The sequence below is a fragment of the Panulirus ornatus genome, chromosome 65, assembly GCF_036320965.1.
Source record: "Panulirus ornatus isolate Po-2019 chromosome 65, ASM3632096v1, whole genome shotgun sequence".
Lineage (NCBI taxonomy): Eukaryota > Metazoa > Arthropoda > Malacostraca > Decapoda > Palinuridae > Panulirus > Panulirus ornatus.
The window spans coordinates 11,707,450-11,725,228 of record NC_092288.1 but is presented as its reverse complement, the minus strand read 5'-3'; the positions used below and the strand labels follow the sequence as shown (position 1 = coordinate 11,725,228).

General features: G+C 45.2%; 1 protein-coding gene across 2 annotated transcripts in view; it reads left to right on the top strand.

Annotated features, from left to right (window-relative positions):
• Positions 1 to 14,098, top strand: part of LOC139746460 (uncharacterized) — a 370,524-nt gene extending 356,426 nt beyond the window's left edge. For both annotated transcript variants that reach the window (XM_071657717.1, XM_071657716.1), the window contains exons 14-19: positions 1 to 103; positions 4,791 to 4,947; positions 6,242 to 6,364; positions 8,581 to 8,716; positions 12,061 to 12,195; positions 12,990 to 14,098. The exon at positions 1 to 103 is cut by the window's left edge and continues 65 nt beyond it. In XM_071657717.1, coding sequence (XP_071513818.1) covers positions 1 to 103; positions 4,791 to 4,947; positions 6,242 to 6,364; positions 8,581 to 8,716; positions 12,061 to 12,195; positions 12,990 to 13,116 — 781 coding nt within the window. In that variant the 3' untranslated portion in view covers positions 13,117 to 14,098. The remainder of the gene's footprint in view (positions 104 to 4,790; positions 4,948 to 6,241; positions 6,365 to 8,580; positions 8,717 to 12,060; positions 12,196 to 12,989) is intronic.
• The last annotated feature ends 3,681 nt before the right edge of the window (positions 14,099 to 17,779 follow it).

The following is a 17,779-nucleotide window of genomic DNA, read 5'->3' as shown; positions in this document are numbered from 1 at the left end:
CCAGTGTCGACCGTCCATGGTGCCGCTGCAACACGTTGACCACCTCCTCTTCCTCCACACACCGACGCATCGTGTGATCGCCTGTCTCTGTGGCCACATGAAGGTCAGTCTCCCGTGTACATCTGTGTGTGTGTGTGTGTGTGTGTGTGTGTGTGTGTGTGTATGTATGTGCTGCCTCCTCCTGCTGCCTCCTCCTCCTCAGGCAGGATGGTACGTCCTCACCCCTCACTCCAAGCTCTCACCACACATTACCACACACTCACTCACTCAGTCCTCACCCTCTGCTGACAACACGGCCATATTCTGTCACTCTCCCCACCCCATTCATTCCACCTCTCACCATCTCACTCACTCACCGCTTCCTCTCACCGTGCAGTTTGTTCTTAACGGCCCATCCATTCACTTAAAATAAAACACTCCCTCTTGATTTCTTGGTAACTCTCCACATTGTCTTTCACATTAGCATCCCTTGTGTCACCTTCCCACATGTTCGTAGGGCTTCAGCGCACCTTCTTTCACCTTCTGTCATGTTCACACCACCTCACCTCACCCTCCAAGCAACTCTTCTCTCATTTACATACCTTCGGCGAACTTCGTGATAATTTCTCATCCAGTCAGTCTAACAAACCTGAGGACCTTGCGTCAGGAGGACCCTACGTCAGGAGGACCCCTGCGTCAGGAAGACCCGACTCCCCCCTCGTACTCTTCATTTACTGTCTCGCGTCCTGAACGCACAAGATAGCTTTGTGACCCTTCAGTCTCCCTACATATACTCCACACATACTCCACACATACAACGTACATACTCTAAATATGTGGGTTATACGTCTTCGTTCACCATCGCATACTACTGTGGCTGCTACTGCTGCTCTCTCCCGTCCAGGTCTTGACCATTCTCCCCAAAGGCTCCTCCGTCTCCACCTATCCACAACCCCGGTCTCACAAGGCGTTCTGATGCCTCAAGTTTTCCCGCGTTACTTCTCTGACGTCCATCCGACCTCGGGGTCACACACACACACACACACACACACACACACACACACACACACACACTGCGTCCATAAACTTTGATTCTCTACCTCTAATGTAATATTCTGAACTGATTTACGTCCCTGTGTGATATTTTCCTTTCAAGATCGTTATTTCTAAAACATTCGTCCTCTTCTTTCCCCGTTTTCTTTCTATCCATCAGAAGGGTATCTTTCCGAAACGTCTGTGTGTCTCCAACACACACATACTTCACTCCACTCCTCCATTACTCTCTCGTATCTCCTTCGGACCCCACTTTCTCAAACTCCCTCACCCTAAGTCTTAATTCTCAGGCCAGGGCTCCCATCTCGTCAGCATATTTTAAGTGCATGTTAACGATCCTTGGCTTAATGACCTCCCAAAGGTCGTTAGCCATTAGATCCATCGACATACTTTAGAATATTCCATTTGTCTATGAATGTGAGACTCTTCCCCCATATGGCTAAGGCAGAGGAAAGACTGGAATCTACGTTTTCCTCCGTCTTCAGTGTGAGACAAGATGATGTAGTCGCGGGAAACCTGGAGAAAACGTGGATGTTAATGTATGTCCATCTATCTTCTACTAAGACAGATCTTCATGACTCCCATACGACTCCCTGCATTGTGTGGATTAACATATTCTCTCTCTCTCTCTCTCTCTCTCTCTCTCTCTCTCTCTCTCTCTCTCTCTCTCTCTCTCTCGGAGGAGACACCGACAGACAGAAAGCAATGAATGATTAGTAGGAGGGAATGGAAGAACAGCTAAGATATGCAAAATTCTAAAGAACTGAGAGGAGAAAACAGAAGAGGTATTGACAGGAAAGACACCAGAGGCTGACTGAGGCGAAAGAATTGAAAACAAACACCAAAATCTAAAAGTTCTCTTTGCTCACATGAACACAATGAACAATACACAAAAAAAAAATGAGAGATTGGATCTTGTAAACTAAGTGACAGTTACAAGTATGAGAATGACCTCAGAAAGATCTATTAGATGTTAATCTACCAATACAAGTGAGAGTATACATTGGTGATGCCACAATGACTATGATGAACAGTCTCAGACAGACACAGATATGTCAAGAAAGGCCACAAGTAAAGGATCTGATCAAGTTAGAGCGAATTCAGGGCCAGGACCAGATGGATTCCAAGTACACTTGTTAGAAAGACAAGATTTACAATATCAAGACAGGCAGTTAACATGATCTTACTGAGATAAAAGTACAGGCTAATCCAGTACAGTAGATATACACACTACAGCACTGTAAAAAATGCACCATCGTATTTGAAAGAGAGTCTAAGAAATGCCAATGGAGCTCCTTATTAATGGCAATTTAACTAATGAAGGTTAACAATAACTTGTACTGAGCACAATTATTAATGACTATACTGATACATGTGAAACTATAACACGAGGGAAGAGAAAGAACAATTGTTCTTCTATATCTTACTAAAGCATTTAACAAAGTTAATGTTGCAATTCTATGAGAAAAAGTGACGAAAGAATCATGAAAGGATAAACTGGGAATGTGGATTAAAGAGTATTTAATCAACGGTAAAAATTAAGGAATTGTGGCCAATGGAACCATATTCAGTGAGGAAGATCTTCTGGGCGTACTTCAAGGAGTAGTGTTTGCCAACAGTGTTCTTTGTAATCATGACATCAGACACAGACGTAGATGAAGGAGACAGTGGAATCCGATGCTCTCCAGATGACACACGGGTAATTAGACCGTGGGTAACGAAGGAGGACAATAGATACCACAAAGAGATCAGGATGATACATACAAATGAGAAGAGGAGAACTTAGTGGCTTTTGATTTGGAGAAATTTGAACAAACAAGTTTCAAAATGATCAACAGGGTATCTAATCCTACCTACACAGGCCCGATAGTGAAAGATGTTATAAGCGATGAAGAGTTGGGAGTGATTGTAACTATAAACCATAGGTTTAAGGAATGTATCGTCAGACAATGCTTTCAAGTCAAATAATGGGTGGTATGATCATGAGAACTTTCACAACAAGAGACAGAAAACTGATGCTGAAACTGTTCAGGGTTTATATAATGAGTCACCTGACAATGGAAGCTCTGACATACGGAGAGGGAGCAGCAACAGTTTATAGCTGGTCAGAACGGTTTGAGGTAGTGTTGGGTGTGCGGGGCCCAGGTGTGAGGACGCTCCCTCCTCCTCCTCCTCCTACATTCTCAACGCATCACCATCAGGATATCCAGGACTGGGTGTCTGGGTAGCCCACGAGTGGATATGGTCTCGGCTCCTTTGTCGACTATCATCCATACGATGCCGAAAGTCTCGTCAAACACGGTACTTTCTTTTGTATAATACCTTAATGAGGTTGTTGGAGTCTTACTGGGCGTTATATACTTTATCTGTATGACGTCTCTCTCTCTCTCTCTCTCTCTCTCTCTCTCTCTCTCTCTCTCTCTCTCTCTCTCTCTCTCTCTCTCTCTCTCTCTCTCTCTCTCCATGGGAGTCGAACTCTCTTCAGGCCCGTCAGCATAACACTTAACAAGTCTTGGCAGCGTCTCACACTCCTGCCTCAAACACCTGCTGGGAAGTGAGCCACTCAGCCAGCAGTCATGCATCTGCTCTGACACACAATGTCTCCAATACACAAGTTCCTTCCACCGTCTACAAAATCTCTGGCTCATACACTCCATCATACACTGCCCAACCCACCTGGCAACACGTACCATCGAAATTTCTCGGAGAAGTTCTATAATAATCCACATATAAACAGGGATTTTACCTGTTCAACTCTTTTCTTTCTTCCGTGCCTCTTTACACCTCCCTCATACTGGACAAATTCAATCTTTTAGCAGTTCCTTAACTCACTTTCCTCCCTTTCCTTCAGAGAGCAGGGGCCATTAGCGCCTCCCTCCATCGCTCGACTCATGACCTTCCTCCCTCCCAGCCTCTGCTAGGTGGTATACAGAAGTATCTCTCGGCCTAGAGATGTCTCCACCTCACCATATCTCACCCGATACCTTTACCCACATCGCCCCGGAATCTGGCTTATATCACGCGGTTTAAAGTCCTTCCCTAGCTTTCTCATCTGCAGTATACCATCCCCACTTCATGGCATAACATTCAACCACCCACCCCCCAACCTAACCAGACTCCCTCGCTAGACATTACAGACGCCGTCTCATTTCTTGTCTGCATGACCCTGGTTGCATGCACGTCCCATCTTTCCCCCTGATGCCCCGAGCTGCCAGCAGGGCTATTACCACTCATGTCACTCTCCTTCCCGGACCCGCTGACCAGACATCAACTCACTGATCACATGACAAAGTGTTCTGTTGTGACCCAATGATACGTTAAACTTCCAATCATATTCCTCATTAATCGACACCTCATGCTTGACGAGAATCCAATATGTCTACCACACATTCCAAAGTGTTCATTATGTCCGCAAGACACACTATAACACCCACTGTGTGTACGGGGTGCAATGTAGCACCCAGTATGCCTGCAAGACCTGCTGTAGCCCATAATGTGACTATGGGACCTAGTGTTACTTCCAATATGTCTCTAGGACCTATTGTAGTACACAGTATGTCTGAAGGACGTATTGTAGCACCCAGTATGTCTGCAGCAGGACCTATTGTAGCACCTGGTATGCCTGCAGGACCTATTGTAGCACCCATTATGCCTGCAGGAGGACCTATTGTAGCACCTCGTATGTCTGCAGGACCTATTGTAGCACCCATTATGCCTGCAGGAGGACCTATTGTAGCACCTAATATGTATGTCTGCAGGACATCAGACCGTTGCTGGTGGAGACGGGTGGGGGCGTGGACGTCATCTACCACGTCGCCCACTTCACGTGGACCACGCCAGGATTCAACTTCACGCTCGGGTACTCCTTCTTCCCGGCCTCCGTCTGCGGCCCTACCTACCACACCACCCTGGCAGGTAAGCCCCCAAGCTCCAGCAGGATCCAGGCCTGGGATACACTCCCCTGGGTGAGGACAAATCCCACCCCTATACTGTTTTTTTTCTCATGAGCGAGACGAGGGACGTGATCAGGGAACATGCGACAAGAAAACCCTCCCTTACTATTCTTATACGACAGGCGTATATATGTGGACCACCATCTGCTCGCACAGGGGTAGAACTGGGCCAACCTCGCCCCTTATCTATGGCATTTTCTGTCTCCTCAGGCAAGACATGGCGTCTTAAAAGACAGAAACGGATATGATTGCGATTCCCCAAATGGACAGTCACACATATAACCGTAGCGAGAGACTTCAGGGTAGGGCAAGAGAGTGGTGCCACACGAAGGGAAGTTAGAGGTGAAAATCATAACACTTCAGTTTTCAGCAACACGCAGCAACAAACTCCTTCTGAAGCTATGAAAGTTTTAACTCTGAATTATAAGCGAGGGGAAAAAAAAGTATTAGGATCTGCACTTAAATACTTTTAAAACCTTCATCCTTTCAGAAGGAGAGCTTCAGCTGAAGCTTATGATATCTTAAATGATATTTTGTCCCAATACCTTTACCAAATGAAATCTGTGAGGATTAGTGAGGGAATCAGATAATAAATTTGGTTTCCTCCATGATACCAAAGGTCAATCTAAGGTCATTGCTTGCGTGACAACGTCAGGTCAAAGGTGATGTATATGATTTGGGTATTGCTGTATCTCCTGTGTACCGATGTGTTTGATTATAGGGAAAGGCTCTCATATTCGGTAAAACTATAAGGGAAATAAGCATATAGTCCCTGAGTAGGCTTATGTGGTTATATAATCTTTATATACTTACCTTTTAAAAGACGAGGATAAATAGAACGAGTCTAGTTTCATGGTTGTTATTGAGCCATATCTCAGGCCAAGGTCGACATCCCCAGATCAAATTTCTAGTAGTCTATTTTTCCCTCTCAACCAAATGCTGCGTCATTCATGCCGTCTGCCTCGCACAGACGCACCCACTCGTCTCCTGGAGGCAGCCACAGGAGGGAGCTAAAAAGCTCCCTCCTGTTTGCTGATCCTTTACAATGATGGCGAGGCTAGACTTCCCCCCCACACACACACACTTCTTACCAGCTTACCTCACCTCCCAGGTAAGGTGTTAGCCAGCCAATTACACTAACACTAACATTGTTCGCCATTTCCAGACAGTCTGGAACGATACCCTTCTTACACTCGTGTTACCAAGTCATTATTAGTCAGGTGTGTCTGAAAGCCTAAGGTGACTCCACTTGGCAGGTGAAGTCGGTCCTCGAGGTTACACAGCCCCAGCCACCACCTACCTCTACGTCACGTGCACCTGGGTCATCTCCAGCCAACCGGCCTCAGCCCTCGCCATCACAGTCACTCCGCCCAAACAGGGTCAGTCACCCCAAGGCTCGTGTTGGGTCGTGTGTGTGTGTGTGTGTGTGTGTGTGTGTGTGTTTAACCAACAAGTTTCTCTCTGCTCCTCATTACTCTTCTTGCTGTACTCACTCCTCGTTCCTTGATACTCTCCACTTGTTGGCTGGCTTTAGTGCTACGTATATCTCTTCCACAGTACATCCCTTGAGCTCTAGTGTCATATTGACATCTCTTAAGGAACCATAGCTCATTACTCTGACCTTTCCTCTCTAAGTGCATTATAAGATATCCACCTTCTAACCCCTTCACCTTAACCCTCACGTGACCAGCCATAACAATGATCTTTATCATGGCTGTAGGATCTCACATCCCAATTCATGTTCACACTGAAGTTTCCGTTTAACTCTGTGTAATTATCACGAATATATATATATATATATATATATATATATATAGAGAGAGAGAGAGAGAGAGAGAGAGAGAGAGAGAGAGAGAGAGAGAGAGAGAGAGATTCTTACATATGCTCTTTGAATCTGGTTCGCTCTCTGATCTTCTTTACATCCGCCAATGACCATGTTATCACACAACACCATCATTATTTACCAGTTGAAATATGATTGTATTTAATATATTCAAGTGCCACACTGCCAAACGTAAAGATATGATCTAGTGATGGTGGTCTATCAGCCCCTCTGACTACAGTGTGCTGTGTGAAGCTGATACAGATGTTCCTATATAAACTCTGTCTCCTTGAAGCTCTACATTCTCCCGGTCTGTTTCTTTATGTCTGATGTCCTGCATTACTAGAACTGTATCACATCTGATGAATGTGTGCGCCACACTTCTTCCTGCTCGGTCTTAATCATTCCTTTAGTGTTATCATCTTAATCATTCCTCTAGTGTTATCATCTTAATCATTCCTCTAGTGTTATTATCTTCATCGTCCCTTTAGTGTTATTATCTTCATCATTCCTTTAGTGTTATCATCTTAATCATTCCTTTAGTGTTATCATCTTAATCATCCCTTTAGTGTTATCGTCTTAATCATTCCTTTAGTGTTATCATCAATCATTCCTTTAGTATTAATATCGTGCATTGGTTCTGGTTCATTAAAATTCTTTGACACCATAATGCAAACCTGCCCCACAGTTACTCTTCCCTTTGTGTACTGTTTGAATGAGCCATCTTAATATCTCTTATCATAAAGATGTCCCATCCTCCCCTCCTCCTTTGTTATCTCGTTCACTCCTGGCTATCATATGTTCTTTGATCGCATTACTCAGTTCCTTTATTTCCTCTTCCATATGATGACACTTTTCCTGCACTTTGGATCTCTTTATACTTTCTCATTTTCTCAACTTCTCCATCCATTTGTCGCAACTTCTGAGCCTATATTTTTCTGTTACTGACATTAACCTCTTACTCTTGTGGTCCCACCTGATTTGCATTTTAATTTAGGTCAGACTATTTCTCCTTACAGTGTCGAACCCTTCTAAGTCTTCAAAAATTCTCTTGGTCAAAGCCCTCCTCCAGCAGACGTAGTTGTAACTGTTTAGTCATAAGAACCTACCTTTTCTAACTAGTCTTTGGGCTTGTACTAGATATGCTCACAATTGCCAGTTTCTATATAGAAATCGTGAGGAGAAAAAAAAAAGAGCACTCGCAAAATTTCCGTCCAACTCTGTTCACTCAACTTATCTTCGAAATGTTTACAGCCAGCCTCATATACCAAGAATAAAGATTTTAATCAGAAAAGTTTTAGAATGAAGTCAAACACTTGTTGACAGTTGGTGCAGTTGCCTTTGTGTAATAAAGAACTTTATGATTTATTCACTGCTACAACACACTTTTATATTCTTTTTTCATAATCTTAATTGACTTAATGTCAGTTATTCACTTTATCCCTTTGTTTATGGTCTTTATCTATGAAATGTCCACTGAAAAATATCATTTGATTACACATGGAACCTCCCACTAGTGAACTGGCCTGTATCTCTGGCCTGCTACACTTCCATTGGTCTTATTACACCTTAATATACCTTGTCCCTACTTGTGCCACAGGTGTGGTGAGGTTACACTCCCTCTGTATCTTCTCCAGATGATGAGAACTCTGTGTGTGTGTGTGTGTGTGTGTGTGTGTGGGTGGGTGTAAATGTGTTTATAACACGCGCCTCTGTTTACATCCTCCATCTCAAGCTAAGCAGTGTGTGTGTGTGTGTATGTGTCCCCTGCAGGCTCGTGCAACACGTGGAACCTGTCTGTGGCGTCGATGGGTCGGGACACGGGTCAAGTGCCGCTGGGAGGAGCCTGCGCCTCGCAGGACACACTGCTCTACCACGTACCCGTCGACCACCTCTCTGCCTCCCTCACGTAAGTTCATCTCCTTCTGCCCGTCCAGACGTGCATGTTTCTCTCTCTCTCTCTCTCTCTCTCTCTCTCTCTCTCTGAATGCTCTTTATCTCACGTTCTCGTTTGTTATCTACTTTAGTTTTCTACTTTAAGTACGTAGTTCTTTGCTGTTCTCTAAGTAAACTTTTTTTTGCTGTCTTCCCCACTTAGACGTCCATTCGTCTCCAATACCAATATCTCCAATCTCCTCCCTCACACATAAGCCCTCCAACAAACATCAGTTTATAATACATATATAAAACATTTACATATGCACAATACACTGTGTATCCACCAGCCACGTAATTTTATCAAAAATAGTATAGCTTCGTCCAGGGCCCTTCCCACAGTTGTAATATACACAACAGTTGTGAATCACACAGCTATAGGAGTGTCCTCATCCCGTGACGTCTTGCTATGAGGCCGTGACATCCCCTCGCCCTCAAGCTGTGGTCCTCCATCTAGGACATTTCATGGTCCACCATAAGGAATGGTTGAATCCTGCCACACGTCCTCCACCCTCAGTGGTCTAGGACAGTTCATCACCCACCCTACGCCCATAATCCAAACCGACACCACAACCCTCCCAGATCTGAGTCTGTATCTTACCTTAAATCCTCCTCGTTGTAGCTACATGCTCTCGCGCGCCCTGGGTGGTTCGTTGGACCATACTCTTGTAAAAGTGTCTCTACTCACCGCATCTTCTCCTCCCGGCTGCCTCCTCTAGGCACCAATACTGGGAATTTTAAGCAGAGATGACCAGAGTAAATTACGATGATTCTTATATCTGGCATTCTTTGTAAGGGTTATTGCCTCTCCCAGAGTGATGCTTCCGTGTCTCTGGTGAGTGTATAGCGCAGGTTATTGTTGCAGGAACGAAGGTATGCATCTCCTCTTTCTCGAAGACTCTCTGTTCTTTTCAATTCATGGCTCAACCATTCCTGCCCTGGTACCATTCGAGCAAAACTTAACTCATTTGACCTTGATTAACTCTTCCTTCCTCATTCATTCATTCGTTCATTCATTCACTCATTCTCTCCACTCGTATTCAGATGTTATTTCCGTGTGGTACTATGGAGATGAAATGCTCCTTCATCCCGTAGAAGTATGACAACCTGTCCTTCTTCAGGAAGAGTCGGGCCTTTATGGACTTTGGCTACATCTGTCTAACAACTAATTCACCTGTGACTAGTCTTAACATCCCCTCGCCTCAGGAGACGCCTCTTACGAAACCCAGTGGCCCCTTCTTCTAACCCCTTTTCGTACAATCTGAAAAAAACTCTTCAGTCAACACAAGCAAGATGTAAGGGAGAGACGATATCCCCTCCCTGTGTCTCGAGGGCATGTGCTTCTCACCTTATTCCCGTGGGTGCTTCTCGGTTCTCCTTTTCCTTAAAGACCCTTTTTGTTTTCTCTCTTCGCGAAAACATGTAATGTGCAATATATCTCTCAGAGCAGTCTGGCCGTCCTAACCCTATCACCTCTCGTCCTGTCGCTCTGACTTCTGTTTCCACAGGATTGCAGCCTCTCCTCAACCCTCACTTCCTTTGAGGCTTCGGCCAATCTCTGTCTTCTTTCTAGTCATAAGCACGGGTCTAGCGTGGCAAGACCATCCGGTGATATCCATTATTAACTCAATTATGCCTGGTTATCCACACTGGGGGAACCCAGCTTCACTAACTACAGCATTCCCGGTACTCTGTCGCGTCTCCTTGGTTCTTCCTCCTTCCCCATACATGTGAACTCAGGACTACCGATATGTCCTCGGTTTACCAATTGTCACTGTTGTGTGTATGATGACAATACTTTGGCATCTCGTTGAAGAATGTTCCTTTTCATCCTTGTAATTCACTAATATATATATGTATAAGACTATAGGAAACCCCCATTTAAAGTCTAAAGTTTACGCTTCGATTTTGTCATAATTTCACGGTCTATCACATGTGTGGGAATCTATCTAGAGTCCGTCGTAGCAATGGCATCCTCAGCACTGGGTCGAAGAAGTCAGAGGAATCCCTTTGAAGTCACCAGATCTTTGATGTGTTCAGGAGCAGTCTGGTGTGTGTGTGTGTGTGCTAAGGAACAGCAGTTACCTCGCATCGATTTCTTCCATCCTTATCTAGTCCAAAGTTTAAGATGTCATTGTTAGTACCAGGGGGTACCAGGCTAGTTAGTACCAGGAGGTACTAGAGTATATAGTACCAGAAGAAACCAGACTAGCGAGTACCAGAAGATACCAGGCCAGATAGTACCAGAAGGTACTGGACAAGTTAGTACCAGAAGATGCCAGACCAGTTAACACCAGAGGGTACTGGACTAGTTAGTACCAGAAGATGCCAGACCAGTTAGTACCAGAAGATGCCAGACTAGTTCGTACCAGAAGGTATTAGACCACTCATTACCTGAAGGTACTACTAGATCACTCAGTACCATAAGGTACCTAGCCAGGTCGCTACTTTCCTCAGCGCCAGAGATCACACACATAAGTTTCGCTCGTTCATGTCTCCTGTTAACTAGAGAAAGAATCAGTGTTGACAACATCTCACATCTCTTCCTGCAGACTAGCTAACACTCACTCGCTCTCTCCAGATTGTGGAGAGAAAAGGTAATATAAACTGCTTATAATCCTATCACTTATCTTTGAGGGTGAAGCAATGACTTAACCGGTTGCTCATCTAAACGGCCCCACTGACCTTGACCTTAAGTAAGTTTAACAAGTCATGCTCGTGAGTTTCAAAACTTTTAATAAGAGTCCCAGAGTGGAGGATATCCAGGAAGAAGTTCATGGGAACAACGAGGATGATTATGTGGTACGCCTTCAACAGCTTCAAGACGCTCATCAAAGCCTTGCCAAAGGGGGGACTAAAACGTCGAATGACAATGATTGCCTCGGCTAGTTAAGTTCCTCGAACCTGAAGTCTATTTCAAGACACAATTGACTCCGGCAGATAGAGTTATGGGCAACGATATACACACACACATACACTCCGGAGAGTCCCTGCGTCTCTGACACTTCTCTTTGGAGACAGTTCCTGCGTTAGAGGCTCAGGAGGCACGGATGGGTAGTCTTCTCCATGTAAGCGATATCATACGAGGCTCCAGGATTCATCAGGGTCTCCTCCAGTAACGAGGACACCTCTAGATTCCTCTTACTCATTAAATCATTTTCTTTTGGTTCATTACAGTTCAGTCTCGAGGTTAGTTAGACAGGATGTTGTATGCTACGTACGGGTAATAGGGTCTAGGGATTTCTAGCAGGGTTTATTTCCCAGGGAACCTGAGTACCTTCGCAAGTGAGTACTAACCTTAACGTTCACTTGGTGCAGGCTGGAGATGCGGGGACCTCGTCGCCCGGACTGGCTTATCTCCTGGAACACCCATTGGCCCCAACACCTTCCCCCGACTACCTCCATCTCCCCAAAGCCCGAACACTCCAGGACCGTCAACGCCCATCCGACCAGGTGAGTCAGCCAAGGAGAGTCAGTTAGCCAACTGTGTGAAGCAGCTGAGGAGAGCGAAGCCTATACCGGGATCACTCAGGTGCTGCACTGTACTAGTGTCGAAGTTGTGTTCCCTCTGACCCTTGCATGTCTCACCACACCTGGCTTCGAGGAATGTTACATCCACCAGGACTACCATTCTGGGCTGTCCTTTGGAATACATTGACAAGAGCTTACCCATGTTGCTGTGACAGTTTAATATAACTGGATTGCCATCAAGCAAAGGATAGGAACAGGGGGTGGTTGTGCTTGAGATGAGGTGACTGAGGACTAAGAGGTGGGTTGATCACGTAAGACATGTTAGTATCAGGTAGGTGTGTAGTAGGTGAGGAGAGAGGAGGGTGGATGATCAAAGCGTCCTAGCTGTGGTTCGAGTACATGGAGAGGATAAGCTGAGTTATTGAGTAAGAGGATATGTGTGTGTGTGTCAGAAGCAGAGAGAGCAAAGGGAAGACCGAGGAGAAAACGGAAGGATGGAGAAATCGAGGCTTTGGGTTATCGGGGCTTGAACCTTCAGAAGAGTGAGATGTGTATTCGACAGGAAGAATTAGAATGATGTGGTATGTGGGGGGCGACGTATTCTTGATGAACTAATCTGGGGAGTATGAAGCGGTCAAGGTAAACCATGATATATTATAATCTGTGATGTCTCTCGTTTCTTTATATCATACTTGACCGCTAGAAAGATGTATGTGTGATTGAGGCCGATCTCTGGTCTATTGCTGATACCATTTTCTTTCTTTTTTTTCCCCCAGGAAGACGCATAAAGTGCAGTCAGGCGGCTGGTCGTTCAGGAGGAGCGTGTCAGGCATCCACCATCGTCTGGTGCAGGTAGCTGCGGCGTTAGCGGTGGTGGCGCTGCAGCTCGCCGTGCACCGCTGACCCTGCAGGCCGCCGCGGTGTTGCTGCTGGTGGCGCTGCAGGCCGCCGCGGCGCTCCCTGTTTCGCCTTCTTCCGGTCCCTGGCTCAGCTCGAGGACCACACGCCCGGGAGGCCCTCGGCTGCTGGTTCCGTCCACCGCCATGACCAGCGGTAGAGACTTCTAGCGCTGCTCCCTACCACACTGACCTGTGGTGGTGACTTCACCCGGTCATCTACCACGCCACTGGCGGGTGGTGGAGAACTCCTAATACTGGTTCTACCACACTGACCAGTGGTAGAGGCTCCTAGCACTGGTGCTATCACACAAACCAGTCATAGAGACTCCTTCCGGTGGTGCTACCACACTGACCTGCGGTAAGGGAGTGGGGACTCACTCCCTCTCGCTGGGCCCCTCACCACATTAGACTAGTGGTCGGTGATCCCTCCCCCCCTACCGCTGGTCAGTACCACATAATCCAGCTGTAATGGTAGTACGTAGTGCTCCTTCACTGCTGGTTATCACAACCACATAGAACCAGCGGTCGGAGAAAGAGGGGGTAGGGTGGGTGTAGAGACAACTACTCCTCTCCCTCCCTCCTTCCCTATCGCTGTTCCAACCCAACACCCCCAAAATACCCCCCCACCACCACCTTCCTACCACACTCTCCACTCGTCATGTGATTCACCTTTTGACAGGGTACTCAATAAACACACTATCTTCTCCCCTCCCTCCTCCCCCTCCTCCTCCCCTTTACTCGTAATACCCTACGCATTGAAGACAATGGCTCTCCCCTGTGTGAATCCATTTCGAAATGAATAATAAACACTAAGGCTTCCACGACCACGAACCCCGAGGTGCCGGTGTTGGTGGGCGTGTAGGTTGACTGCTCTCAGGGTATAGCTATATATATACATATATACATATATATATATATGTTTTATACTAGTGTGTTGTTTCTTGTGCCCATCTACGTGGAGGCAAGCAGGAAAATCTGTTTTTATGTCATGACATATGAGTATTTTTGTACAAATTATGATATATATATATATATATATATATATATATATATATATATATATATATATATATATATATATATATATATATACACATATATATATGTATATATGTATATATATATGTATATATATATATATATATATATATATATATATATATATATATATATATATATATATATATATATATATATATACAGTTTATGCATATATGTATATGAAGTGTATGCGCATCGCGTGAGTCACCGAGAGTTTAGTGGAGAAGGAGTCTAACAGTGGACGTTGCTCAGCACACTTGCTGAACCATCACTCAATATACAACATTTTGTGCTTATTTCGCTCGAACTACAGCGCGCGCGCATGCGTGTGTGTGTGTGTGTGTGTGTGTGTGTGTGTGTGTAGTGCGGTCCTCTCCTCCTGTACAGTGTATGTGGTACAAGTGTTTTATACCGAGTCTGGCAGCCTGGCGTGCAGGTCCTGTGCCCCTGCCTGTGCCCCTGGCCGTGGCTCTCTCTCTCTCTCTCTCTCTCTCTCTCTCTCTCTCTCTCTCTCTCTCTCTCTCTCTCTCTCTCTCTCCTCACAGACACACATCCACACCCTTTATCCTCCTCCCCTCCTCCTTCCTCCTCCTCCTCCTCCACTCCTCACTGCCCCCCACCAGTACATGAGGTGACTGTAACACGATGAAGCGAGTGTGTGCAACTAGAGGGTGACCTCGAACTGGTGACGACCTTGCTCAATACGACCTCAGACAGGGAAGGGAGGGAAGGGAGGTCGTTGTTGCTGCTGTTCGGGATAAGGAATGGATATAGAAAGTCGACGTATCTTTTGGGGTCGGATATGAAGAAAAAAAATTGATAATCAAACTAAAGCCTTAAATGTCCATTAATTTCTACACTTTACGATCATAATTATTAGTAATCATAAAGTGGTCAAAGTAAGCATCTTTATCAGTTACATAAGTTTGTGTTAATGTTTTCAATTTCACGTTTGATCGTGTGAGGGTTTGTGTCTGTGCCTCTGTGTGTGTGTGTGTGTCTGTGTCTGTGTGTGCGTGTGTCTGTGTGTGTGTGTGAGTGTCTGTGTGTGTGTCTGTGTGTGTGTGCGTGTGGTTGTATCTACTATGTCTGTGTGTTTGTATGTCTGCAATAATGTGTATGTACCGACGTGTCTTCATGACATTCTGGTCTGTACAGATGACCGAAAAAAAAACAATAAGATGCAATTTATCAAATGGTTTATCATCATCTGTGCAGCAGTAAGGACACACCCTCCCCACTGACGTGAGTGGCTTAGGGGGGGCGGGAAGGGGAAGGAGAGGCCTTCACAACCCAACACTGTGGTAAAGATAAAGTACACGACGTGATAAGAAAAAAAAAGATAATGGTAGAATAAGAAAAAAAAAAAACGCGACGGGAGGTGACGGTATGGCATTTAAAAATAATGTTGGTCATATACGGTGTGACTTATTGACTACATGAACTGTCGTGGTTCGTATCGTTCACTATCAACCCGGGTTCGAGCCCCGGCGCCGAGCAGACGGCACCGGCATAGCTCACCCACCTCTTCATCCTTCCTCCACCTTGATCTAATGTATGATAGGGGGATATCTTGCCACTCACTGGTAAGCCAGAAACGTTTCAAACGTTTTATTCGACGTTTTTTTTTTTGACATGTGTTCTGTGCGAGCGAGCGGAAGACAGTGTTCTGAAAATATAACATTGTCTACGTGGTGATGGTGAGGGGTTGTAGGGTGTGTGATATGGTAGGGTGATGACAGAGAAGATGTAAAAAGGCATTTCGCTATCAAACGAAGGAAAAGCGCGAGTTGATATGCGGTGTGAGCTGTGCGAAGTGTCAGTGTGAAAGGTCAAGTTAGTGTGTAAAGTTAATGTAAAGTTAGTGTGAAGTGCGCAAGTCTTGGAGGATCGTTAAGGCCATTGTGTCTGGATGGTAGAGTTATAATCCAGGGTTTTGAACGCTTCGAAACCATCTTGTGTACTTCGCCGAAGCTGAAAGTTAACACCAAACTTCTACAAATACAGTAACAGACGAAATATATATATATATACACACATCATACATAATTGAAACAGTTTATGATAAAGTATATAAATCGGAAGGATCTATTCATAAAAACTTAGGTTAAAAAAATGATAGTTTATACGTGTAATTAACAAAATTAACATCTAATATTTGATAGACTTTCTCTTCTCCAAAATTAAACAAATCGTACATGTTTAAGTTTAACGAATTTCCACTTTGATAAAGCCTTCACCAGTGGTAATGATCACACATACGACAAGAGACAACACCTGTCGTAACACACTTGCCTAGTGCCACTCCCCCACACACACCTGGCAACACAACACATGAGTGTTGCTGGTTTGCATCACCTGTTGTATGGCACGGGATCTGATCTGTGCTCAGTGACTGTAGCTGTTGATGGTCATGTAATCCTTACAACGTGCACACAACAGATACCAATATATGTGCTGTGGATTTTGCATATCTGGCTTAATGACCACTCGTCGTCAGCTTATAACCACATCAATCCACCGTGTACGTACGTACGTATGCATGCATACATTCTTCTCTCTCTCTCTCTCTCTCTCTCTCTCTCTCTCTCTCTCTCTCTCTCTCTCTCTCTCTCTCTGGTAGGTAGGTAGTAGGTGGCCAGGCAGCCGCCGACCAGGGAGGTGTATTACCGGTACTACCCGCCTGGGTATCGGGAGAGCTTCATAGTGACAGCGGCGGAGCGAGCCAGCACTTGAGTGGCTGTCAGTTTTTGCGCTCCTTTTGGCCCAGGTAGCTGTGTTGTCTTTCTGCCTCACCTACACGTGGGCTGCTGGCTTTCAGCCCACAAACATACCGACAGACTCTCCTTAACACACATACACACACACACACACACACACACACAGCATTGGACAACACGATCACCCACATAACGCCACTCCATATCTTCCTTCGGTTGAGCAGTACATGCTAGCCCTAACCTTGTCTTTGGCAAAATACTGTCCTAAGGACTCCTCGTAAGTAGAAAAGTACTGTCTCTCTCTCTCTCTCTCTCTCTCTCTCTCTCTCTCTCTCTCTCTCTCTCTCTCTCTCTCTCTCTCTCAGGCAGACCGGGCCCTCATAAAACAAAGGCCCTGGCCAGTCTAAGAACAACAACAACATGCACAGTTATTATAAACACGTCGACTAGAAAACACAAGAGCCTCACTGGACGCCTCGTAAGAACCTATGAAGGGGTTCTAATTCGGTACTAATACTGTCACTGACTCTATAATCCAATTCAGATTCAGGGAAGAAATAGTGTACATAGGAAGCTGCTATATGATAACAGGTTCTCTCGTGAGGCCGCGGATATACATCCTGGAAAAGCTGTTTAGGAATTAGTACTTAAACTTTAAACCACAGTTACTAAAGCATTGGTTATTATCTCATAGTATATATTACCAAGGAGAGTTATCATTTACGAAACATCCTTAAAGAATTGCTAAGTATTTGAGTGAGTGTTGTGTGCGTCTTTGCTTTCTAAACTTCATTGCTTTTGGTTTTTCTGCTCCTCTCTGTTCTCGAGTCGGTGCAACGCTGTGGTGTCGATGATGGAGCGATATCCCATCAACTGTGGTGTCCTCCAGGGTTCTCTCCTGTCGCC